Raw genomic sequence first — 27836 nt, forward strand, 5'->3', positions numbered from 1 at the left:
TCAAGAAGATTGAAATCCTACCAAACATCCCTTCTGACCACCATGGAATAAAACTAGAAATACATGGCGGAATGAATATTCACAGCTGTGTGGAAGTCGGACAACGCCCTTAAACAACCAGTGAGTCAAAGAAGAAATAAAAAGGGAAATTAAAGAATATCTTGAAACAAAATCGAAACCAGAACACACCTAAACTGAGAGATGCCACAAATGTACATACTAAGGGGAAGTTTGTAGTGATATGTGCCTACATTAAGGAAAAGAAACTTCTCAGATTTAGAAACCCAACTATACACCTCAAGAAACTAGAGCAAGAACTGCAAACTGAGCCCAAGTTAGCAGAAGGGAAGAAATAATAAATGTAGCAGTAAATCTGACAGTGTCTTCTCACCTGGAGCTCACCTTCCAGGGTGGGGTGCAGGCAGACATGCACGGGTCAACGGGGGGGGGGGGGTGCAGGTGTTCTTAAAGGAATACAGCTTGACATTGACATGCCGCTTCTCTTTGATTTGATTTGTTTCCCTTTTTTGTCAGGGCAAAATGGAGTATGTCTTTGAATTGGACGTTTCAGGGAAAGTGGAAGATGTGGTGGAGACGTTGCTTCAGGTAAGCCAGCACCGTGCTCAGGCATTCATCGGGCAGAAAATTCAAAGCAAACTTCAGCAGAACATTTAAAAAAAAAATCATATTTACACATCTCACTGAAACTATAATTTCTTTTATAAATATGAAGCAGTTTACTTGAATATGTTGAATTTGAAAACTGTATATTGGGAAGAAGTCATAGATTTATGAGAAGTGATCTTAACCGTTACCAAGTAACAGAATGATTGCTGTGTTTCATTTCTAGTTCTAAGGAAATACCTATATGTTTTAGAGAAAAAAATAAATTCTTGTATATTTGCAATATTTTAGCTTCACAGAGCATCCTGCCTCGACAAACTAGGAGACCAGACTGCTATGGTAAGAGTTTCTAAAGGTCTGTGTCTTTCTTGTGAATTAAATCGTACTGATGGTTTTCTCATAAATACTTTTACATGGTTCTGTTTTCATAGATAACAGCTATTTTGCAGTCACGTTTGGCTAGGACATCATTTGACAAAAACAGGTAAGTTAATGATTTCATTCCCTGAGTCTTTTTTGTTTTTTCTAAAGATATATTTATGTATTTGAAAGAGAGAGAAAAAGAGTGCATGTGAGTATGGCGGGGCGGGGGTGGAAGTGGGGAGAGAGTCTTAAGCAGACTCACCACTGAGCCCGAGATCATGACCTGAACCCAAATCAAGAGTCAGATGCTTAACCAACTGAGCTCCTGAGGCACCCCTCACTCCCTCACACCCCTAAAAGGAGTGGATGTCTTCCACCTGGAGGCCTCCTCCTGCTTGTCCTGAACCACCCGCATTACCATCTGTGTCACCCTGACCTGCGCGTTGTGGCTTCTCTATCCTGAGTATGGCCAGTGTGCCAGGCCCATTGACCAGTGTTCTCTAGGATCTTTCTAGTCTGTCACCATCCTTTCCCACTGTCGTTGAGGCCACCATCACCTTCACTTGGAACACTGTGACAGCTGTTAGCTTGCCCACCGGACCCCTGTCTTCCCTTCTCCTGTCCTGTTTTCCCTACTGTCCTGAGTGTACTTTGAAAATGCAAGTTTTCTAAAGTACTTGCTTAATTATGTCACTTGTCTGTTTAAAGCTCTTCAAGATCTCCCATTGCCTTCAGGATAGTCTTAACCCTCCATGGCTTAGGTTCCAGCCCTTGTGCACAACCCTGGTCGCTGGTGACGTGACTTAATTCTGTGTGCTTGCTATCCACATTTATGTGGATCCCGCACATGTCCCAGGGTCTCTTCCCTGCGACCTTTGTACGCTTGCCTCTGCTTAGAGTGCTCAGCCTCCTTCCTCTTTTGCACCAGGCTGACTCTTACTTGATTTCAGCTTAGCTGTCAGTTGTTATGGAAAGTCTTTCCTGACCCTTGCTAAGGTACCTTGCTAAGGTGTCCTGCAGGGTCCAGGAGACACATTCCTACTGGTCCAGTGTTTTTTTTTTTTCATTGATTTTCTTGGCTTTTCTAAGTATATGATATCTCATGCAAATAATTATGCTTTTATATGAATCCATTCTCTTATTTCTTTCTTGCCTTCTACGAAGTAGATTTGCATCTCATCTGTATCACCACTGTAGCAGTCACATAGCTTTATATGAAGTAGCTTGTGGTATCTGCAAGTTCAGGGCCTCCCATCTTATTTTCCTTTTTAATTTATGTCATCATTGTTCTTGGCCTTATGCCACACTTTGTATAAATTTAGAAACTGCTTGTTGAGTTCCAGAAAAGAAAGCTCCCCGAGATTTTGATTGTGATTGCAATGAATCACCCATTTATGTAGGCCTTCTGTAATGTCTTCCTTAAGGTTTTTTTTTCCATAAAGGTCTTTCCTCTCTTGTGTTAGATTTATCCCAAGTACTTCATATTTTTTGATGGTGTTGTAAATGGTGTCCTAAAAAACTCACTTTCTATTTATTATTGATATATAGAACACAGCGGGTTTTTGTGTATTCATTTTGTTGTCAGCAACCCTGCTAAACTTTCTGATCAGTTCCATTGACTTTATTTATAAACTCTGTAACGTGGACAAAATCTTATGGACAAATTATTGCAGGGCCTATTCACTATAAATATATATTTTTTTTTAGATTCTTATTTTAGATTTCTGCATTTGTAATCACTACAGCTTAAGGACAACGTAGAAAGTATTGGTTGAGTAGATTCATTTATGGATTATGATGTGCTAGGCTTTTGCTAGAAGATTATGTTTATATATGAGATTAGTTTGTAATATTCTGTTTTATTGTGATCGTTGTGAGATTTGTGACCCTTCACTTCATTTGGAAGTGTTGAAGAACTTGCCAGTAAAGCCATCTGGCCAGTAATGTTTCTGTGTTTATATTTGATTGCTGCTTTTTCTGTTTCACCTACATAGCATTAATTTTCTTTCTATTTTAATACTTGCAGGATATGCTAAGTAAATGGATTGCTGAGGGGAAGAATAGCTTCCAGTTTAGCAAGGAAAAGGAATAAGAATAATTAGTTTCTCTTGACCTACTTAGAATGCATAATTCTTCTGAGTAGTGATTTTTTCAATCCTGGATTTCAGTGTGACATTAATTTAAAAAATGGCTCACTCTGGAAGTCTTAATTTAATCCAGTCTCTAAAATGTTAGGCTGAAGAATCTGGGGAAGAAACTTGCAGTAGAAGATAAGATACTCTGGTGTTGTATACATCCTCTCAAAGAAAAAAAGGAAACTTTTGCCAAAGTGAGCTTTCATCATAGTTCTGAGAAGATACTTTCTTATTGAAGAAATGAGGTGATAACTATATTTATTTTTCCCTACTGTTCATTTAGAAAATTTTCACATCCTCACAAGTTGGAGGAATAACATGAACACAGATACCCGACAAGTCACCAGGTGTTCGTTTGTGAACATTTTGTCAGATTTGCTTTACTTCTCACATGGTCTGTGAGCGCATGTGTGTGCGCATGTATATGTAGTGTGTGTACGTCTGATATATATGTGTTATATGTGTCTATACATATAGGTCATGTGTACGTGTATGTACATTTGCATTGTGTATAAAATACATACTTTTTGCAGAATCACTTGAAATTACATTGCAAGACATCATGACACTTCACCCATAACTACTTCAACATGTGTCTCTTCAAAGGGTATCCTCTGGCACTCATCCATACTATGACAATACCCAAATAACGATAATTCTCTAACGTCATGTAATTTATAGTTTCATATTCAAGTTTCCCCCATTTGTACCCCAAAATATCCCCCTTTACTTGAGGCTAATTTTAGATCTAAAGAAAAGGTGTAAAGATGGTAAAGATAAGGTAAAGATAAGTAAAGGCGTAAAGATACACAGAGGTCTTTTACACCTTACCCTCTTTTCCCCCAGTGTTATATGTTCAGTCTGTCCATGTGGCCATATTTGATCGAATGGATTCCTAGATTGGTGATTTTTAAAAAAATATTTTATCTATTTATTTGAGAGAGAGGGTGAGATAGACTAGAGGGAGAGGGAGAAACAGACTCCCTGCTGATCAGAAAGCCTGGTATGGGGCTCGATCCCAGGACCCTGAGATCAGGACCTGAGCTGTGGCAGATGCCCAACCAACTGAACCACCCAGGTATCCCGATTGGTGACTTTTGATGCTATTCAAGTTTTGTTTTCCAGTTATTTGTTACTGGTATATACATTGTTGTTGTTTAGTTTTGTTTTTATATTCACCTTGTATTCTGTGACATTTCCAGATTTACCCATTAGTCCTGGTGGGTTGTTTATAGATTGCATAGCGTTTTCTGTATACATAATTGTTTAATCTGTGAATAATGACAGTTTCACAGAAATCCTTATGGCTTTTATTTCTATGCCTTGCCTCGTTGTACTGTTTAATAGATGTGGCAGGAGCACATTCTTGCCTTGTTCTTGATCTTACAGGAACAGGGTTTGTTTCACAACTAAAGAATGAGGCTAGCTGTAGGTGTTTCTTGGATGCCCTTTATCAGAATGAAGAAGCTCCATTTTATTCTGGTTTGCTGAGAGTATTTTCAATAATAGGTTTAGAGTTTTGTTAAATATTTTTTTCTGTACTTACTGAAATGATCATATCTTTTCTACTTTATTCTGTTAATATTGTGAATTACATTGATTGATTTTTGTCAGTCTTAAGCCAGACTTTTTCATGGGCTAAATCCAACTTGCTCATGATGTATTCTTTTTGTATAATTTGTTATTACTGGATTTGCTTTGCCTGTGTTCTGTAAAGGATTTTTACATCTGTGTTCATGAGGGATATTGCTCTGTAAATCTTTAATGTATTTGTCAGAATTTGCTATCAGAGTTATGTCTGCATCATCAAATCAGTGTAGCAATGTTCCTTTATTCTCTGTTTTCCGAAAGAGTGTGTGCGGATTGTATTTCTTTTTTTTTTTTTTTTTTTAAATTTTTTTTGGATTGTATTTCTTCCTAAAAATTTTAATCAAATTTATTGGTAAAGTCCTATAGGCCTGAGTGTTCTTATTTATTTTACTTACTATGAGACTGTGTTGGTTTTGTTTCTTGTGCCTGTTTTGGTAAGTTGTGGTTTTCAAAAAAAAGTGTCCACTTCATACCAGGCTTATTGGTATGAAGCTGTTAAAGTCCTTTTAATGTCAGTAGGATCTATAGTGATGGTCCCTCTTTCATTCCTTATACCACGGCTTTGTATTTTCTCTTTTTTTTTTCTTTATCAGTTTTGCCAGGGATTTGCCAATTTTATTATTTTCAAAGAACCAACTTTTGGCTTTATTGATTTTTCTCTACTTTTCCATTTTATATAAAAATGATTTGCCCTCTTATGATTCCTTCCTTTGGCTTAGTTTGGGTTTAATTGTTCTTTTTCTAACATGTTACAAAGATCAGATCACTAACTTTAGACCTTCTTGTAACATAATTGGTACTTAAATGTAACTTGACCTCTAAGCACTGCTTCAGCTGCGTCCCACACATTTTGATATGTCTTCACTGTCATTACTGTAAAAATATTTTGTGATTTCCTGTGTTATTTCTTCTTTGACTCGTGGGTTATTTAGAAGTGTGTTATTTAACTTCTGCATATATGGGGATTTTACTATTACTTTGTCATTATGGATTTTTAATTAAATACCATCTTGGTTCAGAAAATATATTCTATATGATTTCAGTATTTTGCTACTGTTGAGATTGGTTCTGGGCTCAGCATATGGTCTGTCATGGTGAATGCATCCTCTGTCCCTGAAAGGAATGTGTACCTGAAGTTACTGAATATTGTCATTCAGGTCCACCTGGTTGAGGTTGTTCAGATCATCTATACTTTGTTGGGGTTTTTTGTCAATTTGTTCTATCAGTTACTGAGAGAAAGATGTTAAAATTGCCAGTAATGATTGTGAAATTATTCCCATTTTTGTCAAATTTATGCCTTGTGTATTCTGAAGCTGTATTGTTAGGTTCACAAACATTAATATGTGTGATGTCTCCTTGATGGGTTGAACACTTCATCATTATGAAATATCCGTCCTTTTCCATTTGTCTTGAAGTCAGCTTTGTCCTCTTTTAATCTAGTCATACCAGTTTTTCATGTGGTATGATTGCATGGTATATCTTTTTCTATCCCTCTACTTTTAACCTGTGTCCTTATTTCTGAAAAACACACACTTTATATAGTTGAGTCTTGCTTTTTATAGTCTGACAACCTCCCTTTTTAATGAGAGTGTTTAATTCATTTTTTTGAATTTACTTTTTAGAGAGAAAGCTCCTTCTCTTCACACATGTTGCTCCTCTTCTGGATCTTTAGCATATCTCTTATCTTGAAGTCTCCCTCCAGTGGGTCCCACCTCGAGTCATCTTCTGTTGAATCTTTTCTCTCTTGAGCATGGGTCATATTTCCTTGTTGCTTTGTAAGGTTCTTGTAATTTTCTGTTGCATGCTGGGTACCATGTGTTCAAAGGAACCTTAGAGACCTAACTGAATGCTGCTTTATGTTACCTCCAGAAGTGGTTGCTTGCGCCCACCCCTCTGTCCCCGATCTTGTCCTGGGGGCTCTGGCAGCACCATCTATGATCTAGTGGGGTCAGGGCTTTGTGGCAGCCATGGTTATGTCCCTGTCTCTGCCACCCACTGTTCTTTGCGGGGAGGGATCAGGACTTTCTTCCAGTGGAGCTTGGGATCTGAGCACTCTAAGGACCCTGGAAATATCTTTGCACCTTCCAGCTGAGCCACTAGCTTTCTGAACCCTGGAAGATTTCCCTCTGCTCTCCACCCAGCTGGCAGCATTTTCGCCCCTCTGCTCTCCAGTCCCGACTCTGCTTTCTGCTTCCGTCCAGACCCCTCTCCATCTTGCAGTCCTCCTTATCTGTGACAGGTGGCTCTTCTTCCTGCCACCCAACACCCAATCGTGGCTCTCTTCATTTAGGTTTCTTTGCATCTTGAGCTTTCTGATGGCTTTTAAAAAGGCTTGTGTAGCTCTTCTAGCTGGTGTGTGTGGTTAGGGTGACAGCTCTAAGGTCCCCTTCACTTCCTAAGGAAGTAGAAGTCTATCCCGTGGGCTTTTGTCCCGTTGTTACTTATAACAATGGGGAGATTTATTTTTAACCCAGTTATGTAACTAAAGAATTGCCTTCAAATACTGATAACTTGGTTGTTTCCCCTCTATTTTTTTTTACTAATTAGTAAGCAAAAATAAAATGGACTTTTTCAACTAGTTAAATAATTTAGGAGGGGGTGGTAGAAAAATCACATTTGACTGGTTATACTGTAGTAAAGCCACAAAAGAACATACCTTGGAACATACCTTGGAATTGTAATTACAATTACAAGTAATTGTAATTATGGACTCATAGCCTTACAAAGTGCTGTGTGAAATAAATGGCACCTATGACTATAAAAATGGGGCTTAGAGATGCAACAATAGAAAAATATGTTAATATAGGTATAGTTTCGAGACCAGTTTATTCTAGAAGAAGAGTTCAGCTATAAAGGGTTGTTTGGTATTACTTATTTGCCTGTCTTCTCTTCTGTGGCACATAAACCCATCTTTCGTTGTTGTTTGAGTTCTCACTAAACCATTTAAATTTTTTTTTTTATTTATTTACGATAGTCACACACAGAGAGAGAGAGAGAAGAGGCAGAGACACAGGCAGAGGGAGAAGCAGGCTCCATGGACCGGGAGCCTGATGTGGGACTCAATCCTGGTCTCCAAGATCACGCCCTGAGCCAAAGGCAGGCACCAAACTGCTGCGCCACCCAAGGATCCCTCAATACACCATTTAAAAGAATGTCAGGTTTTTGTCTCTTAAAGAACATCAGTTTTGGGGCAACTGGGTGGCTCAGTCATTGAGCGTCTGACTTTGGCTCAGGTTATGATCCTGGGGTCCTGGGATCGAGTCTCACATCAGACTCCCTGCGGGGAGCCTGCTTCTCCCTCTGCCTCTCTCTGTGTGTCTCTCATGAATAAATAAATAAAATCTTTTTTTAAGAAATTAAATAAGTGAAGAACATCAGTTTTACTTAAGCAATGGATTTATATTACCATTTTTCTTGTATTAAGTATAGTGTTTAGACAGATGTCATGTGTAGTCACATTATAGCTCCCTTAAAGAAAGCTAAACCTAGAACATACATTGATTTGTGATTTTTCTTATTGTTGCTGAAAACTGTATTGTCAGATTCCAAAGTGTTTCTGAAAAGCTGCACATGGAATGCAAAGCAGAAATGGTGACACCGCTGGTGACGAATCCAGGACATGTGTGCATCACTGACACAAACCTGTATTTTCAGCCTCTCAATGGGTACCCGGTAAGTAGAGACACAGAGTCAGACGAGAGCCACTTTAGCTCTGGGGTCTTCATCTTTCCTGTGGACTTGACTTCACAGTTACAGTGTTCTCCTATTTTGTCAAGGATCGAAAATCGCCCTCTTCCCCTCCAGCAGCTCTGTGTTTAACAGGCCTCCCTGGGTCATCCTGATGCCTGCTGATCGGATTCCAGCTCTTCTGAACTCTTTTCAGTAATTCCTGGGTCACTTGCTCCTGCTGTGAAAAGTAACCCTGCCCTGCTCCCCCCCAATTTTAGTAAAGGGTTGTTAGAGGTTTCTACCATTCTACTTGGAAGCACTTCTGGAAGAGACCATTGAAATATACTAAAATTAAAGAGAAATGGGTATTTTCTGTATATCTGCTTATGTGTACAAATAAGTGGGTATTTCCTGTTTTCCTTTAGGAGCAAAATCAGTAGATGTGAAGCTGTCACAAGCAATATCTTCTGCCAGGTGGTACACAGGCACATGTGGAGATGCTCTAACTGAGCAGCTGTAGCGTTTCTACTGTGATGGTGGAAACAGTGTCCTCTTTCACAATGACTTTAGATTTGCTGGGCCAGATTGTAAAAGTAAACTCGGATTTCCACAGTAAAATTTGTAGAGATTTGTCACTTTATTTAGATGTGAATACTTTTTGGACTGGTTCATCAGAAGAATAGAAACGCTAATACACTCTGATAGTGCGTTGGACCATTTGGCAGGGCAGCTTAAAGAACGTGTTTTCTGTCATAGGAAGCTCCGTCCTAGAAGTTCTCCAGGCTGGCCAGTCATTAGGTCCCTGAAACATCTAATACTTTTCTACGTGAACAATGGTGCTGTGACAGTCCTGTCCAGAAGGTGGCGCGGCACCCTCACCCAGCCCTCCCATAGATGCTCACAGTGCTGAAGGGCATTGTCCGCTGGTGTGATAGTGCCTTGGCCACTGCTGTAACTGTGGCTTGTGGGATACTATCTGAGTATGTGCTGTAGCTCCACGATCGATGGGGGAGCATGTATCCCCTCCCACTTCTCTGGGCTAGGATCCTTGACCAGTCTTCAGGCAGTTTCCACATGTGGGCTCTTCCTCCCTCTCACTTAGGAGAAAGGTGGATATGTCACCGTTTAGCCAATCTCAGTGGCTTTTCATTCTCCTATAACTAGTGTTTTAAGCCTCTAAAGAAGCAAGAAAAATTTCCTCCTCATAACAAAAGAAAAATTTAGTGGCCCTGCTTGCTACTATTGTTATGAGCCTTAATACAATATAGTTTTTACGGAGATAAAGAACGAGATTCTAAAAAAAGATGTACTGTGTCAGTTCTAAAAAAAACCATTGATCTATAAAAAGATAGCAGAATTCCTGAGAGGTTATCTGTAGCAGCACTTGAATATCCCTTATCACTCAGCAGCCTTGCAGAACCCTGAATGATACATCAGTGCATTATCATTTGGCAGGTCCTGAGTGGGGGTAGGGAAACTTGTCCATGGTCAGGAAGTAAGTGAGAGAGGACAGACCAGGACATAAAACCAGAAATGCCTGTTCTAAAAGCTCCCTTTCCAACTGTTCACATGTAACACATTGGGAAGGCAAGATTTGGCCACTTTTTCACATTTCTGGTACCAAAGGACAGCTTCTAACTGTGTCTGAATGTTGATTTTTGAGATTGTCTTTCTACTTTTAAAGAAACCTGTGGTCCAGATAACACTCCAAGATGTCCGCCGCATTTACAAAAGGAGGCACGGCCTCATGCCTTTGGTGAGTTCATGTGGAATGTCACTTCTGGGTGGATGATTATCATAGCTTCAGTTCGGCCAATGGTGTATTGACTTTGACTTGTAAGCACTCATGGCATGTTTGAAAAGTGCAAGTATGTTGTATTAAGCACGTTGACTCCAAGTCTTTCTTTTGTACTTCCATAGCTTGTTTTGAGATTGCAAGGTAAATCCAGTGGTATTTATTTTACTGTTTTCTTTCTGAATTTATAGGGCTTGGAAGTCTTTTGCACAGAAGATGATCTCTGTTCTGACATCTACTTAAAGTTCTATGAACCTCAAGATAGAGATGACCTCTATTTTTATATTGCCACATATCTCGGTATGGTGCTCAGCCTTCATTGTATCTGTTCATATGAAGGTAGTTCAACTTTTAAGTACTGAGTTAGGAAATAAGAGAAGTGCTATCTAGAATCACCTCTCTGGGTCGTCCTCTCAGGGACAAGGTTGGCAAAATGGAATTCTAAAAGCTAAGGGAAATATAAATGATATTTGGTAATAGTTCATTCCAATTGTGTGTTTGAAAAACTCTTGATATTTTTAAATGTTTTTTGTATTTTAACAACCCCCAGGTTGAATGGAGTATAAAGAATCGACCTCATTATTTTTCTGTTCAGTTATGTCTATGTTCGTTTATGGAAACCGAGACTTGGTTTCTTAATGTGAAGCAGTGAGTTATCTGGTCATGTGCTTGTGATCGTTAGCTGTGGTCTTAATCACAAAGCTGGAAAACACATAAAAGGAGCACATGAGCCTTCTGTACTCAGTATAGTACCATGAGACTTGATTTGCTTTTCATAGTTTCTAAGTCTCCTGGAAAAATGTGAATTTTCCCACCTTTATTGGAAAGAGCACCTCATTTTTCTTTTTAGGCATAAACATATGAAATTGTATGGTTGAAATAAATCATTTTTGTTTACAAGTTGTTAGAAAACTAAAATAGGTTGATTTTCAAAAATAGATGTTGGGATTTTATTAATGCCATCTTATCTTCTTCGCTGTTCTTACTCCCTTAGAAATAGAATTTTCCCTCAGAAGAATAGTTTATTTTCAATAAGGAATATATTTTATTTTATAGTTGATTTAGAGTTTATATCTTTTTCTTCTCACATTAAGCTATTATGTTTATTTTAATGCCTGAGTATAGCTCTGGTACAAGTTGACTGTTACTTCCTGCCTCCTGATTAAATTTTTTTTTTCATTTTATTCCTCTAATTGTATAACAAGATTACAACAAAAAACTCAGCTTTCATGGTGAGTCCTAAAATCTCAAGTCAAAACACTTGCCATGACCTAAAAACCTGTCTTCTATAAAGCTTCCTTACTCTCTCTGATCTGATTCCTCGGGTTGGCCAGACTTTTTCTGAGGTGTTGTGAGTGTGGGAAATGAGAATAAGCATTTTGATTTTTTAGGCCCTTTCCTCATAGCTGGTTAGAGAAGAAACTTGGTAAAAATCAGAGGAATAAATATTGAATCAACAGATGAGTTAGATAATTTGCTTGGTCCAGCCAACAAAACACTTAAGGCAGAATCTTCTGAACAAAATAAAACAGTAGAGTCACTTCGCTCCCTGAGAGGAAAGCTGTCCTTACCCCCCACCCTACGGCTGCTGACTAACCGTATGTTTCCTGAGGTAGTCTCGGCGGGACGGGGAGCTGCCGGGCTCTGGTCTTTGAGAAGTGCTTTCCTGCCAGAGACCTTTTCTCCTTCACTGGGTTCCTTTCTCACTCCTCACACGCATACATAATACACAGGCATTGGCAAACCTGTGGCTGTACACCTCCTCCTGATCTAAAAGAAAACTTAAAAGACTGTTTTTTGTTTTAATTTCATAAATATTGGGGGCAATAAACTTTTACGAATGGTCACAGCTTCTTAAAGGCATTGAAACTCAAACATTTTGTATATATGGTGGCCTGTATATAATATAGTGAACGTCATCCGTCACCACGTAATACATACATATTTGCTCCATACCTTCATATTTGTTTTACAACAAATATTTAATATATATGATGTATTTTATATCATATGTAATAATATTCCCTCCTGGCGAATATCTTTGGGAGATACGCCAGCTCAGTGCAACAGGTGTTTGGTGAAAACCAACCACGGCCTACCTCGCTTTCTTAAAATGCATTTTTCAAAAAATGCATCGAAGAATCTATATGTAAAGCCTCTAGTTTCTTACGCTCAGTATAATGTAGCCAGGGTTGGCCAAGTTCAGCGGTGACCCTGCGGGCCCTGTTCCCCTCAGAGCACCACGTGGCCGAGCGCACGGCCGAGAGCTACACGCTGCAGTGGCAGCGCGGCCACCTCTCCAACTACCAGTACCTGCTCCACCTCAACAACCTGGCGGACCGCAGCTGCAACGACCTGTCGCAGTACCCCGTGTTCCCCTGGATCATCAGCGACTACTGCAGTGCCGAGCTTGGTAAATGCCACAGGGTGGGGTTTCTGGAGGAAAGGGGGTGTTCCGATTGCCAGCCGTGTTGTATGTGTAGACAGATTAGAACCCATCTGGATTCTTGTACCAAAGGTTGCTAGCTTCCATTCTGATGTACTGGATCAGCGTTATCTAAATTCTGGGGGTTCTTTATGTGTTTTCTCCACTCTCCCTTAAAGTCTTATAATCCTGAAAAGAGGACTCGCAGACTTCTGGAAAGACCCACCCAGAAAGTATGCCTATGATTTTAAGCCGATGTTGGCGTTATTACCTGTAACGACCACACTTGAGATACTTTTAAGTTTTTCACTTTGAAAATTTGTCTCAGATTGTCCTGTTGTTTTAAAATTCACACTCAAGGGGCGCCTGGGTGGCTAAGTGGTTGAGCCTCTGCCTTTGGCTTAGGTCATGATCCCAGATCCTGCGGTCGAGTCCCACATCAGGCTCTCTAGCCTGCTTCTCCCTCTGCCTATGTCTCTGCCTCTCTCTGTGTGTGTCTCATGAGTAAATAACATCTTTAAAAAGTAAAATAAGATAAAATTCACACTCAAGCATGTGGTTGCCAAAAGTAGTAATCATGCATTACAGAACATTTAGGAAGTACTGGAATATTTAAAGGAGGAAACAAAAATCAATAATTACATAAATGAGAGAGAACCATGTTAACCCTGGGGTATATGTATTTCTCTCAAATTATTGTAACAAAAATGTGACTGTATTATAATTTGATTTTGTAATAGTCTAAATTATATATTGTGAGCAGTGAATTCCTTCTGATAGTTCACTAATCAAACCCTTTCACTTGAAAGAAATAAGAGACTTTCTGGGAATATGATAATTTATTCCTCTGATAAATATTCCGTCCCCAATTCTCGTATTATGTTATTATCAGAGAATAATAATATTCACTCTAATTGACCTTAAATCTTGGTAGAAGAATACTGACTTTTAAAATGTGATTATTTTTTGTTGTTTTCCTTGGAACATAGTTAAAACACAGTTAAAAAAAAAATCAGTAATCAGGGCGTTTTCAATTAAGAGCTGCTACTCTTGAGTGACTTGCTAACTCGGAACTCAAGCGCTAACCTTTACAGCTATGTAAGTGACTATCAGAAATACTATAATTCTGGGGTCTGTCTCAATCTTTAAGGGCAGCCCAGGTGGCTCAGCGGTTTGGCACTGCCTTCAGCCCAGGGTGTGATCCTGGAGACCCGGGATCGAGTCCCACGTCGGGCTCCCTGCATGGAGCTTGCTTCTCCCTCTGCCTGTGTCTCTGCCTCTCTCTCTCTCTCTCTCGAATAAATCTTAAAAAAAAAAAAAAAAAAAAAAAAAAGAATTATTTGTGGAAAGAAATGTGTGTGCCTATGTATCCATTATGGGGAGGAGATAATGTTATTAAGGATAAGCTTGCCTGCTTTATTTTAATTCATTTTTTAAAATGTATTTATTTCTATAGATTTGTCAAATCCAGGAACCTTCCGGGATCTTAGCAGGCCAGTAGGGGCCCTAAACAAGGAAAGGCTGGAGAGACTCCTGGTACGTGGTTTTGGGGATGCCTGGCTTCTAAGCACCTCCATGAGCCATGGCCTCTGTTTTTGTAGTAAGGGAAACTCCTTTCTCCAAGACTTAGGGGAGGTCTATGATGAGTGACTAGAGGATCTACATCCTATTTTTTCTTACTTTCCTCTCTGCCCTCTGCCTTCCCCTGTAAGTTTATTAGCTGCTCACCCACCCACCGTTTGCTTCTTCTGCCTTCAATTCAGGACATAGGAGACTGTGGCTTGATCACAAATCAGTTTACGGATTTATTTGCACGAAGGTGCTCTCTGGTAAATCACATAAGAGACACATAAAATCCATTCTGTTCAATCCAGCCCAGTGTTGTTCCCACAGAGCCAAGAAAAGCAAAATACTTGTCACAGGAATACTGTGTGTGTTCACAGTTTTTCCCCCCTTTTCTTTTCTCCTTTTCCCCTTTAAGAGAGAAACTAAGGGATATGTATCCATGCCCCAATTTTAGGCTTTGACCAGTTGAGTCAGTCACTATCTTCATGGCCAACATCTAAGCAGGATCTCTCTCCATCTGTTGTAGGCCCGCTACCAGGAAATGCCAGAGCCAAAGTTCATGTACGGCAGTCACTACTCATCCCCGGGTTATGTGCTATTTTATCTTGTTAGGATCGGTAAGATTCTTTATCAACCCTCCCAATTCATGTGGATTCTTCAGAGATTCTGTTCTCTCACTTAACTCTGATTTCCCCTCTAGCGCCCGAGTACATGCTGTGCCTGCAGAATGGAAGATTTGATAATGCAGACCGAATGTTCAACAGGTTTGACCCAATGTTTCACCTACCAGTTTTTAAACTTTCTAATTATAAACATACAATATGTTTGCTCAAAAAACCTGGATACAAAAATGTCAAGAAATGTAAAGAATCACTAATGGGTACATCTATTCCTTTCAGGCTTTTTCTAGTCGTGTGTGTGTGTGTGTGTGTGTAAGAACTTCTTTTATTTTTATTTTATTTTTTTTAATAATTTTTTTTTATTTTTATTTATTTATGATAGAGAGAGAGAGAGAGGCAGAGACACAGGCAGAGGGAGAAGCAGGCTCCATGCACTGGGAGCCCGACGTGGGATTCGATCCCGGGTCTCCAGGATCATGCCCTGGGCCAAAGGCAGGCGCCAAACCGCTGCGCCACCCAGGGATCCCAGAACTTCTTTTAAATACAGCTTTTGTCCTGCCTGTCCTAGCCTTGTATTAGATATTGAAGTTTTCCCCATGTTATCAAATGTTCTTCAGTGACTTTTAAATTATTGTATCACATCCTAATATATGCCATAATTTAAGTATTTTCACTGTCTCTGCATTGTTGGACATTTAGACTGTTTCCAGTATCTCATTATTCTAAATAATTCTGCTGTGAATTGAATATAATTTCCTATAAGTATTTAAATGACTTTTTTTAATTATAAAAGGAATATTTCCTTGCCAAAAAGTTAGAAAATACAAAGAAGAAAATTAAGTTCACTTGACCTCCCAACCACACTTAGATAATATTCATTGTTAATCCTTTGGTCTATGTCTCTCCAGTCTTTTTCTAAACTGTATGCATGTTTCTTTTGAATTCTTTTTGAAATGAGCTATTGAAACAGCCGTGCTAGATTATCCGTGTTTATGTACCACCCTGTGTTGGCCTGTCAATGAGGCAGTGTGCATGCACGGAGGCTCATGGTGTAGGCTTGGAGATGCCCTGTCTGCATCTGTGTCCTCACCCGGTGTCACTCCCCACATGAGCTCTGAGGAGCCGTCTCATCTCTTCTGTCAAAGGGGGATCCTGACACAGTTGTTGAGAGTAATGAGTTAGAGAAACAGGTTAATACAGGTGAAGTGTAGGACAACACTTAGGTGTATAGACAGTGCTGTGGTTGCTATTTCCAGACCCAAGACTTCAGATCAGTTAATTTTTTTTTTATCTAGTATTGGAGAAACTTGGAAAAACTGTTTGGATGGTGCAACAGATTTTAAAGAGGTAAGCAGTTAATAAAGGTAATAATTCACTGGACTTGTGGTTTCTAACTGCTTTAAAAAAATGTTCATTGCTGTTCTCTCCCCCACCCCCGCGAAACTTTCAGTTGATTCCAGAATTCTATGGTGATGATGTCAGCTTTTTAGTCAATAATCTGAAGTTGGATCTGGGAAAGAGACAAGGAGGACAGATGGTTGATGATGTGGAACTTCCCCCCTGGGCACGGAGTGAGTACCACCTTGGAAGTACTGACTTAGAGCAATGTTTCACCTGGGGGGACCGTTTCAGTATTATGATTTAGTTGCCTGGATTTTTAAAAACTAATAGTATAATTCTCTATGTAAATGAGGCGCTGTCAGTCCTGTTCCAAATCAGAAATAGTCTGTGAGTCTACAATGTAAAAACGTGGAAGACCTAAATGTTGTAAAGATGATTTTCACCACTCCCCTCTCCCTGCCAAAATTTATATTTTGTATGATGGAGACAGAGAAAAACCTCATTAAGAAATATGTACCTCTACCCTCTCCTAGAAGCTTTAGCTACATATGGATAGACAAAAGAAATGGGAGACAGTAAACCAAGACACTGATGTTTTGATCGAGTCTAATCTAATAGGTCCCGAGGATTTTCTCCAGAAGAGCAAAGACGCGCTGGAAAGCAATTATGTGTCTGAGCACCTCCACGAGTGGATCGATCTGATATTTGGCTACAAGCAAAAAGGGAGCGATGCCGTTGGGGCCCATAATGGTGTGTGAGAGTCTCGGAAATTTCATAGCACATTAGACAAAAACAAAAGCAAAAAAGTAAGAATCAAGACCAGACCAGTCAGGCTCATGTGTTGAGCAGAAGCATCTTCCATCGGCAAACAGAGGCTCCCAGCTCAGTGGCCCTGGATCAGATACTGAGTAACAGAGGAGGAAGCACTTTTGCCTAAAGAACCCCAACCCCACCATGATTCTGAGAGGTGTTTTTCCAGTCTTCCAATTTTAGCATGTGCTCTCCATCCCACTCACTAATTCCAATTAAAACTCAATCTTGGCACGCCTGGGTGGCTCAGCTGGTGGATTTTAAGCGTCTGTCGGCCTTCAGCTCAGGTCATTAAGTCCTGGATGGAGCCCCACATCGGGCTCCCTGCTCAGTGGGGAATCCGCTTATCCTTCTCCCTCTGCTCCCCCCACCCCTGCCCCCCGTCCTCCTTCCCTCCCTCCCTCTCTCTCTCTCTCTCTCTTTCTCTCTTTCTCTCAAATAAATAAAATCTTAAACTAAATCAGAATATGATAGAAGGGCACCCCCAGTTCCTCTGAAGGGACCCAGGGCTTTTTATTAATTGATCAGAAAGAAGCCAGCATGATACACGTCCTGCTCAGGTTCCTTCTTACCTGCCGCCAGGTTGCTGGGTGGTGCTAGCAGGTCAGAGGAGCTGGAAGTTCCGGCCTGACCTCGCTCGCTGGGCAGTGCAGGGTGATCTGTGCTTCCCCTGGGGGCAGAAGTGCTAATTGGCAAATACCTGGAGATAACAGACTGTCTCACCTGCCCGATGACTTTCTGCTCAGCAAAAGATAATAACTCAAGTTGATATTTGTTGCTGTTGGATGTTACCAGTCTGTTTGTGCAAAGTGACCATCAGTTTCTTTGAATAGAAGTTTCAAGTTGTTGAGTTTTTAAGATTCTGTACAAGAGCGCGCCTATTATAAACCAAACAGCACCTCTTTCAAGAGTGTTTTTCATCTCTCTTTTTTTTTTTCTCCAGTATTTCATCCCCTGACCTATGAAGGAGGCGTAGACCTTAACAGGTACCTGTATGTCTAGGAGTTTCTACTTGAGTCACGAAATATCTTTTTGTCTAAACGATTAATGCAGCTCTTTGATCATATTAAGGTGTGGAAATTTTACAGTGAATCATATTTTGCTTCCCCCGTAAAGGAAGGAAGATATCCTTCCCCCCCTCGGTAAGGTACTGAGCCTCTGAAAATTCTCTAAAGATGTGTGATGAGGCTTAGACAGTCCTGGCATGTAGTCTCTATTACTCTTTGAGGGTTAAATCTGTCTGCTGTTAATTTGCGTTATTTGACATTTATGCTTTCAAAGAACTTGAACCTCGTGGTTCACTGCATTATTTGTGTTCTGTCCTAAAGCATTGAGGACCCTGATGAGAAAGTAGCCATGCTGACCCAAATCTTGGAGTTTGGCCAGACGCCGAAACAACTCTTCGTGACGCCACATCCACGACGGATCACCCCAAAGTTTAAAAATTTCTCCCAAACCTATAGTCATAATGCTCCCATGGCAGATTCTCCAGGTGAGTTCTGTAAAGAGAATAAATGTGAGCACCCTTTGTTTCTCTTTTCTGATCGAGATGTTCCTGAAGATTCCGAAGGCCAGGGGAAACCTGAACTGTCGTGTGGCAGACAGAGGTTGCGTGCGGGCGTCCTGCTGCAGTTCTCCTGAAAAACAGCTCCGACAAGCCTGTTTTTGTTGTTGTTTCATTTGTGTTTAACTGCTGATTTTAAAGAAAATCAAGTTCTTCCCGGTGGTATTACTCATTTTACATGAGACCTGGCAGTGCTTTGTTGTTGTTGTGGCTCGGGTTCTCCTTCGTTTGTCTGGTTCTCCAAGGCAGCGTTGGCTGCTTAGCCCGTCATTTTCACACCCGGCTGCTGGCCCTGCTGTCTCGCCTGGGCTCTCCCAGAAAGGACTTCCTTCCTCTGTCCCTAATTCTCCTTCTCTTTCCCCACACATCTCGAATTCAGGGTGCTTTGTCGTCTTTGATTCTTTTTTCCTACTCAGTCATTGGAACAGACACACAGTCCCCCCCATTGTGTGCTGGGTGCTAAAATGAATGTGACCCTCGTGTCACATCTAGTATGTGGAGGAGGAGGAAAGGCTACTCACCTTCACCCAGCTTCACAGAGCACAGCCTCAAGCCCGAAGGCTCCCAGGGGTCCCGCACTCTGTGTAACCCGGGGGGCGGGGTCACGTGAGTGCTCGGCCCCTGCAGGCGTGTCTGCTCTGGGTGGGGGCGCCAGGCGTGGAGGGGTGCTGGCGGCCGGGGACCCAGGGCTGGCCAGCAGGCCTCTGAGAGATAATGCGCCCGGGCTTACGTCAGAGAGACCATGGGATGATCTTGTGACGCCTCTCAAACCCGGGCCCGCTTAGTCACCAGGCTCATCCCACTGTCCTGTGATTGCACCCGAGGGTGATTGTTCCAGGCCTTCGTGGCACGGGAGGGACGGCGTCCCCTGTCCAGGCCTGGGCGCCAGGCCGCTTTCTCCCCCGTCAGCACCAAAGTGAACCCACAGCGTTTTGGGGAACAAACCGGCTTCTGCAGCGATTCCTGACAAGGAAATAGTTACTCAGCCTCGTACTTCCTGAGGTTCCTAGGTCAGCGGCCGAGCGGCACGTCGGCAAACACTGCTACGAGTGTAAAGAGACCGGCATATTTCAAAGATGATAACTTTGTCATCTTTCGCCAAAGGATTTTTTTTTCCTTTCTTAGATCACACATTTTTTCACTTCCCTTGACAAACAGGGCGCTGTGTAGCAGGCACGTTCAGAGTAGTTCGGTCTCGGGGCCGAGACCAAGGTGTGCCTCCTTGGTCGTTTGGCCTGAACGGGACGTCGCGGGCGGTGCTGCTTGTCTGCCGCGCGGTACTAATTGAGGTGCCTCACTCAGCCACAGCTCACTGTAGTCTCTCCAGGTGAGGAGTCCTTTGAAGACCTGACGGAAGAAAGCAAAACCCTGGCCTGGAATAACATCGCCAAGCTGCAGTTACACGACCAGTATAAGATCCACAAAGAGTAAGAACGTCCCCGTGCTGTCCGTGCAGAACCTGGGCCCTTGGCCTGCAGAGACGCTGTTGCCTGTGGAGTCCAGGGGGTGGGAGTCCCTCTCAGCGTTACTTTGATTTGTCTTGAGAGTTCTCATCCCCCTAAAACATCTATAGTGATCAGCCACCTGAGGTCAATGTGGCAAGGGAAGGTTTGGCACAAAATGGATTTCTGGGGACGCCTGGGTGGCCCAGTCGGTGAAGCGTCTGCCTCCGGCTCAGGTCATGATCCCAGGGTGCCGGGATCGAGCCCCACGTTGGCTCCCTGCATGGAGCCTGCTTGTCCCTCTCTCTCTGCTGCTCTTTCTGCTTGTTCTCTCTTTCTCTCTGTCAAATAAGTAAATAAAATCTTTAAAAAGAAATAGATTTATGTCAGCCTTCCATGCTGTCATTTCTACCCCCTGGTCTTTCTAGGGCTTTCTAGATCAAAGGGCTAAGTTCCCAGGAGTTTTAAAAATAATACCTATACTTTCAAAGAAAGGACTTCCTGTCAAACCCAGAGGGGCTATGAGGGTTCAGACTTATACCATTAAAGGTATTTACACATTTTGACAGAAAGGCTTGAGAAACACTGGCCTCCCCTCAGCCACATCCTGTTACAGATGAGAAAACCCGGGCTCAGAGACGAGCCCATTGGCCTGCACCTTGGCCGTAGACATCGTGTCTGACATGTTGGTATCACAGACACCATTTGTTGTGGATGGGACTGAAGGTGCCAGTCTGCTTCAGATCGATGGCTCCAGATCAGAGCACAACCTCCTGCAAAGATATGCATAGTTCCACCTTACTGATGATAACAGTGGCTTTCCTTTCCTCAACTTCTCTAAGTGACACATAGAAAGAGGCCTTATTGTCCAAAGCAGTGAAGACATGAATGAACCTGTAAGAGGAAATGGTTGAACCAGACAGTCGTATCATTACCGTACAGATGCTCTGGTAAATTCGATTCAGAAGTCAAGCAAGTGAAGTGCTTGTAAAGAAGACTTTCAGTAATTTCGGGGATAGTCACATAAGGTGGAATCGAAAAAGAAGCAGATTTCCCGGCATCAGGAACATATTCAACTTTAAATCAGGCAGCTAGGAAAGCTGAGACCGGGAGTGGTTTCCACCCACGGGTATTGCCAAAACTAAATTCAAATTGGTAGTGGGGGTGTAATGTGGGGGTGGGGTGGGGGGGCAGATCCAGCAGACGAGCTCTGACAAAAGAAAATACAGAAACTTGGTAAAATGAAATCGAGGACTTGAAAGAGACTAGCGTCCCAGCACCCGGTGGTTGGGGACTTCTAACACTCTGTCTTTCAACAGGGCAGTTACTGGGATAGCGGTCTCTTGCAACGGGTCCTCTGTCTTTACAACCTCACAAGGTATGTCTTCCTGCCTGAAAAGTGGCTTACTGGAACCGTGCAGTATCCAGGTTTCTTAGCTCTCGGTCAAGGATTTGTTCTGGAATGTGCTGCCTCCACGTAAAGTGAATTTTGAGCAGTTCATGGCATTTAACATAACGTCTTTGCAGTTTGCCAAAACAATCATGAAAATGCCTTTCTGTTTCTGGAAATTTAAGGGACAGGGCAGAAGGAGCTTGTTTCCCATCTTCTTGCTCAGCGGGGGCTTTTGCCGTTGCCGCAGGACCCTTGCACATTCGCCACGGCTCCGCCTGAGCCAAGAACAGGCCTGACAGTGGAGGGTCGGTCCAGCGCAGGATGCCCCAGGGCATGGTGTGCTGTAGCGCCTGCAAGTGTGCGTTCGTTCGCTGTTAAGGTTATCCCTTTTGTCAGTTGGTACATACTTCAGGGTGTGTGTTATAGAATTTCCCTGGAAATCTTACTCATACGTTGTTAATGTCCTTATACGTCATCAAATTCTTGGCCATCCTGCTTCTGTTTTTTAAGACAGCTTGTTCTGGCAGAGTTAGTAGCTGGCTGCCTGCAGGGTACTTGTTCCTTAGCCTTTCTTTATCATATGAAATTATGTTTTTCATTGACTAAGCTTGGCAGTGGTGCTCTGCAACTAAACGCTTCCAGAGCAATCAGTCACCACACTCAGGTTCTGTAATGGCTTATGACCTGTAGCACGTCATTCCTGTCTCTCTCTCAAGTGCAATCCCAGGATGCGTAAAGCAGGATGTTCCCCAAAGCGTAGGTGATGATTCTGCTGTGGGCCAGGGGAAGTGACCGTGCAGGACACGACTGGGCCCCGTTGGGGTCACACGGCGATGCTCTGATAGAGGGAAGCCGTCTGCGTTTCCCCAGGATCCTGCCCGCACAGGGTGCCAGCCTCGTGACACGAGACCACAGGCCTCTGGAAAGCAGGGTCTCTGTAAGGCTTCATCTTTAAGCAGAGCCTGCGTTCTTAGCTGGATTTGCCTGATGTGCTTCATCCAGTCCCTCCGTCTGTTGTACTTGGATGACCTTGTAAACCACGAGTCTGGGGAGCGTCCAGGCCATAAAGCCCTGAGGCTCATTAAGCATGATTATCACTTCTTTGTACAATTACCAAATAAAGGGGAAAGCGGGTCCTTTTTTTTTTTTTTAAGTCAAGAGCTTTTTTTTTTTTTCCTGTTTGTTTCTTCTGTTAATAACTCATATTATTGATTTATACGTATCCTGATGGTCACCCCGAAGGGACCCGTGTTGCTCACACCCGGGGTGTACACCTCGCTGCCTGGGCACCTGGGTGGCCCTCAGCTGGGAGCCTGGCTCTTCGGCAGCCTTTGTCGGGGTCGCCTCTAGCACGGGGTGGGGGGGGGGGGTGTCCTGTTTGGGAGAACAGCATCCTTACCCGTGGGGCTACCCGCAGCCCTGCGGGCTTCCTTCCCTGAGGCTGCCCCAGGGTAATAAGCTGCTGGTGACCTTGAGGCGAATGCTCGGAACTGCGGGATCAAAGGCAGGTCGGTCCGGAGAGTCTCAGGAAGGCCCCACAGGGCCAAGTTCAGGGAATGCTGTGTTCACTCTTTGGACTTTGCTTCCAAGCTGATGCTGGAAATGCTTTCCACTTTATGAAGTCTCAGGACTTGGTATGTCGGTGTTGAGAAAATTAGGTCAAAACGTTAGACTTGGGGATCCCCGGGTGGCTCAGCAGTTTAGCGCCCGCCTTCAGCCCGGGGCCTGATCCTGGAGTCCCGGGATCGAGTCCCACATCAGGCTCCCACATGGAGTCTGCTTCTCCCTCTGGACCTGTGTCTCTGCCTCTCTCTCTCTCTGTTTCTCTCTGTGTCTCTCAGGTATAAATAAGTAAAATCTTAAAACAAACAAACAAAAAAAAAGAAACGTTAAATTTTACTATACAGAAGAAATTGTTTAAGGCTCACTCTGACCTTTTAGCTGTCATGTTGTGTGTTTACAAGTTAGGCAATGTGTTACTTGCTTCAAATAGGGGATGTTTGGAGCTCAATGTCATTTTTGCAAGTCTTGATTTCCAAGAGATTATTCTACACTTTTTAAAGCTTCTGTTAGGAGAGGAAACTTTAATCCCTACTTTATTATTCTTTAGGAAATCTGGTTCCTCCAGAAATGCTAATTCTCTACAGGGGCATCACACCATAATTAGGCCATTTGTTAAAAAACAAAACAAAACATATATTACTATAATTTTTGTGGTCTTTATAAAATTGCTACTTTATTCCTCTCGAACTCTTAGCTTCTGTCCGTGACGAGGCCCGCTCCACGTTCAGTCCTGCTGAAATGTGAGCAGGGTGCTGGTCCTGCACTGGGGATGCAACAGTGTCCTTGTCATGGGCTGACAGGTCCCCAGAGGGGGCCCCACCTGCCACCCCCACTGCCTGCTGGTCTCTGGTTGGTGTTTGACCTCTGGAAGGGTCAGGAAATCTTTCTCATACGTTTCCCTTCTCATTGTTAAATCAGATTCCACCTTGAAGATGTTCTCTAAGGAATCCAAAATGCTACAAAGAAGCATATCATTTTCAAATATGGTGAGTTCACTTTAATTTTAAACCAGTGGTATGATGGAAGTTCATGCAGCAGTTTGTGTTATACGCACCTATACTGGCATTTCGTTTCTCCCCAAGCAATTGGGTTTATTCCCATGGGGTGTCTACAGAATGCCTCAGTGAGATTACTTCTCAATTCAATTAAAATTTTTTCAGGGTGCCTTTTTCTCATAATACCGTGATTTGGTTTGTAGTCTGGAAAACTAGAAGTGCCACCCAGTAGACTTCTCCATAGTAAATCTTTCCTTTTCTGGAACTGGCAAACTAAACATGTCTATGTCTTTTAAATAATGTGTGCATTTCTGAGTTGGTAGGACACCAAATACTTGAAAACCAGTTCTTCTGGAAAAAAAAAAAAAAGAAAAATGCATCTTATTGTTAATGTAAACCACCCAAAAGGTTTTGAAGTTCCCTGCAGATTTTTGGAAGTTCTCCCTACCTGTGCAAGTCTGTAGTCCAGAGACTTCTTAAGGATAATACGCAGCCCACCCTCCCCTCACGATTTACCCAGGCTAGGAGCTCCTCCAGCCCAGTGCCCTGAGGGCCACCAGGGCCCCTAAAAATCCTCAGGCTAGATCCACATGCACTGGACACGCTTTGACTTTCTTTCTTACGTTTGGGAGGAAACTAAGCATCTGGAATTAGCCATTGGGAAAAAAAAGTCCCAAACGTGAGGAGACAAAAGTAAATAGAATTTGAGCATGAATTTTGGGGGCAGCTTACAAGTTAGTTTTACCGTGTTAGGGATTTACTAATTATTGTAAATAATTAATGCTGAACCATTTGCATTTCAGGCTTTATCATCTTGTTTACTTTTGCCAGGAGATGCCACTGTCATAAGTTCTTCATGGGATAATAACATGTATGTATCTGGGCTCCCGGTGTAATTCCTCACTCGGCTTAGTGATCTCTGGGGACGAAAAGCAGGAAGGACAGGTCTTCTGCTGGTGGCACAGGTCTTCTACTGTGTTGTTTCCAAAAAGGAACAAATATTAGCTAAAGATAGTACTGGTGGCTTTCACTATGATTATTGAACCTAATAATTTCTCCAGCAGGACTCTCTCGCTCTGTGGTTTAAACTGAGGTAAAAACACAAATGAGGGATCCCTGGGTGGCGCAGCGGTTTGGCGCCTGCCTTTGACTCAGGGCGCGATCCTGGAGACCTGGGATCAAATCCCATGTCGGGCTCCCAGTGCATGGAGCCTGCTTCTCCCTCTGCCTGTGTCTCTGCCTCTCTCTCTCTCTCCGTGACTATCATAAATAAATAAAAATTAAAAAAAAAAAACACAAATGAGCCAGACCTGGAGACTTCTAGTTTTAAGTTCAGATATTGAGTATTTTGGTTTAGTAAGATGAAAACAAGTAATTTGTAATTCTAGCGAGTCTCAGTAAGATTAGAATTAAACAACATAATATGTGTTTAAGAGTCTCAGAATGAAGCTGGAATGCTTTTTTTTTTTTTTTTGGAATGCTTTTTAATAGTTCTCATTATCTTTTATGTCAGCTATTTTTATTCTATAGCATTTGCAAGACGCCAGGACACGTTAATGGGACACGATGATGCCGTTAGTAAGATCTGTTGGCATGACAACCGACTGTATTCTGCATCGTGGGACTCCACAGTGAAGGTCTGTATATATTTTCTAACTTAAAATGTTTGGGTAAGGGGCGCCTGGGTGGCCCATTGGTTGAGCGTCTGCCTTTGGCTCAGGTCGTGATCCCGGGGTACCGGGATCGAATCCCACATCAGGTTCCCTGTGAGGAGCCTGCATCTCTCTCCGCCTATGTCTCTGCCTCTCTCTGTGTGTCTCTCATGAATAAATAAATAGAATATTTTTTTAAATGTTTGGTTAATACAAGTATTATAAACCATTCTACTACCCGTTGTTAATGTGCTAAGTCACTTCACTATTTTTCACAAAGTGTGTAAGTGACGTAGAAAGATACTGAATGTTATTACCTGTGTTTTTTTAACCTGTGTACTTTTCAATGGGAAGTCTTCATGATTTTTTTGTGCCATGTGCGCTCAACTGGGGGGTTGGAACAATGTGGAATTCACAAGACAGAGTTAACAGAGAAATACAGTTGACCGTTGAACACCACAGGTTTGAACTACACAGGTCCCCTTATAAGTGGATTTTTGTCGATAAATCTGTACAGTACTGTAAATTCACTTTATGATTTGCTTAACATTTTATTTGCTCTAGCTTTATTGTAAGACTACAGTCCACGATACATGCAACACGAACTATGTTAGCTGTTTGTGTTACTGGTAAGACTTCCAGTCAGCAGTAGGCTATTAGCAGTTACGCTTTGCGGGAGTCAGAGTTATAAGTAGATTTCACCTGCATGGGGTGGGGTGTCGCCCCCCACCCCCAACCACCCCAGCATTGTTCAAGGGCCAGCTGTAGACAGTAGCAGCCCATCTGATCTCACACAGTCAGGACTAACAGTTAACCAGTTAATTAGAAAATGTCAAGTTAAACTGGGGAATCATGGAAAGAGGACACATTTTATTTCAAGTTAGCACAGGCGGACACACATTCATTCACCATTCTGTTGATGCGGGGCCATCCTCAGCCCCTTCTTTGGAACCCTCCACAACTATCTGGCAAACACCCCACCAGTATTCATCATATTCAGTTTCCAGTTTGCATTTATGTAAAAAGAAAGCAAGAACCTAAAACTGTTAGAATTCCTTCAAGAGTTTTTCAGGATTTCCCCCCATTCTTATAAATTCCCTTGCCTACACCAAATTCTATTAATTTTTTGGGGGGACTTGCCTTTTCGGGTCTTCTCAAAACATTAACAGACACACTACAATGCGCTTGCACTCAGGTTTCCTTAGTCCTCATAAAAATCACAGCCACAAGTGCAAAGGGTAGAAACAGACACAGGCACCAGCACTCGGGAGTGCCTGTGGCCGGAATAAAAGCCTGGCACTGCAGGAGAGGAACCAGAAGCATTTCTCATGTAAAGAGAAAAACAGCGTTATTTTCTTGGCAAGTACGTTAACTGGAAGTTGGTCAGTCAAGCATTTTTCTCGAATGTGTTAGAAATGCTTTTCGTGCGCAAGAAATACCTTCTGCAATATATTCCACCTTAGGTGTGGTCTGGTGTTCCTGCAGAAATGACCTGCACCAGGAGACAGCGGTTTGACATGCTGGCCGAGCTGGAACACGACGTCAGTGTGAGTGCCAGCAACAGCGCTGCTCCCCGCTGAGCCTGAGGCCAGAGGAGGGGGCGGGGGTTGGTTTTAGCTGTGTGTCCATTTTTCTCTCTCATTTTATTATGCTTATTGGAAGAGAGCATGGACTCTTTGGGTTTCCAAGTCTGCTTTGTCTTTTTTTTCCTCCAATTTGCTGGTTCCCAACAACTAGCTATGGTCCCATCAGATTTCCAAGACATTGAATATTTGGACACCCTCAAACTATTTGGGGCAACACAGTGTGCCTCCTCGGCTTTCGTGTTTTCTGACACAGAAGGTGGAAGGGGCCGTCTGTTCTAGCATGACGCCCTCCGACAGGCGAAGACACGGACCTGATGTTGGGGTGGCCCAGGGAAGTGCACCCGAGCCGGGGCAGGACTGAAGCTAGTGCTTTGTCACTTGTCCCATCCCCTCCAGTCCCCCTGGGTCCCGCTGCTGCATCTCCCACTAGAGCTGACAATACTGCCTTTGCTCGGAGGTGGTGAATTGATGCCTGATTTTCATGGTCGACGGTTGAGCTGAGGTTGAGAAATATTTACGTAGTACGTAACTCCGGGTGGGCCTGGAAACATAACCCTGAGAGACCCCGGCTTCTCCCAAATCCCTCAGGTAACCATGGGCCAGCTGTGCTTCAGACCGTTTGGCACCGTGTACGATGTGTAATACATGGAGGTATCTTTCTGAAACTGTCAATTTTAGGCTATTTTGAGACAGCAAATCGGGC

General features: G+C 42.6%; 1 protein-coding gene across 6 annotated transcripts in view; it reads left to right on the forward strand.

The window, feature by feature from the left end:
• Positions 1-27836, forward strand: part of NSMAF (neutral sphingomyelinase activation associated factor) — a 57102-nt gene that overhangs the window by 26359 nt on the left and 2907 nt on the right. For 3 of the 6 annotated variants that reach the window (XM_072804544.1, XM_072804546.1, XM_072804547.1), the window contains exons 7-27: positions 535-606; positions 916-963; positions 1056-1108; positions 8255-8384; positions 10066-10137; positions 10368-10476; positions 12413-12589; positions 14058-14137; positions 14694-14784; positions 14868-14931; positions 16083-16134; positions 16238-16358; positions 16747-16878; positions 17882-17924; positions 18267-18430; positions 19821-19929; positions 21264-21322; positions 23819-23886; positions 24699-24766; positions 25409-25532; positions 27011-27094. In XM_072804544.1, the coding sequence (XP_072660645.1) occupies positions 535-606; positions 916-963; positions 1056-1108; positions 8255-8384; positions 10066-10137; positions 10368-10476; positions 12413-12589; positions 14058-14137; positions 14694-14784; positions 14868-14931; positions 16083-16134; positions 16238-16358; positions 16747-16878; positions 17882-17924; positions 18267-18430; positions 19821-19929; positions 21264-21322; positions 23819-23886; positions 24699-24766; positions 25409-25532; positions 27011-27094 (1920 nt within the window). The remainder of the gene's footprint in view (positions 1-534; positions 607-915; positions 964-1055; positions 1109-8254; positions 8385-10065; positions 10138-10367; positions 10477-12412; positions 12590-14057; positions 14138-14693; positions 14785-14867; positions 14932-16082; positions 16135-16237; positions 16359-16746; positions 16879-17881; positions 17925-18266; positions 18431-19820; positions 19930-21263; positions 21323-23818; positions 23887-24698; positions 24767-25408; positions 25533-27010; positions 27095-27836) is intronic. The other 3 variants (XM_072804545.1, XM_072804548.1, XR_012020178.1) reach the window with 2 other exon arrangements.

This window comes from Canis lupus, chromosome 28 (assembly GCF_048164855.1).
Source record: "Canis lupus baileyi chromosome 28, mCanLup2.hap1, whole genome shotgun sequence".
Taxonomy (NCBI): Eukaryota; Metazoa; Chordata; class Mammalia; order Carnivora; family Canidae; genus Canis; species Canis lupus.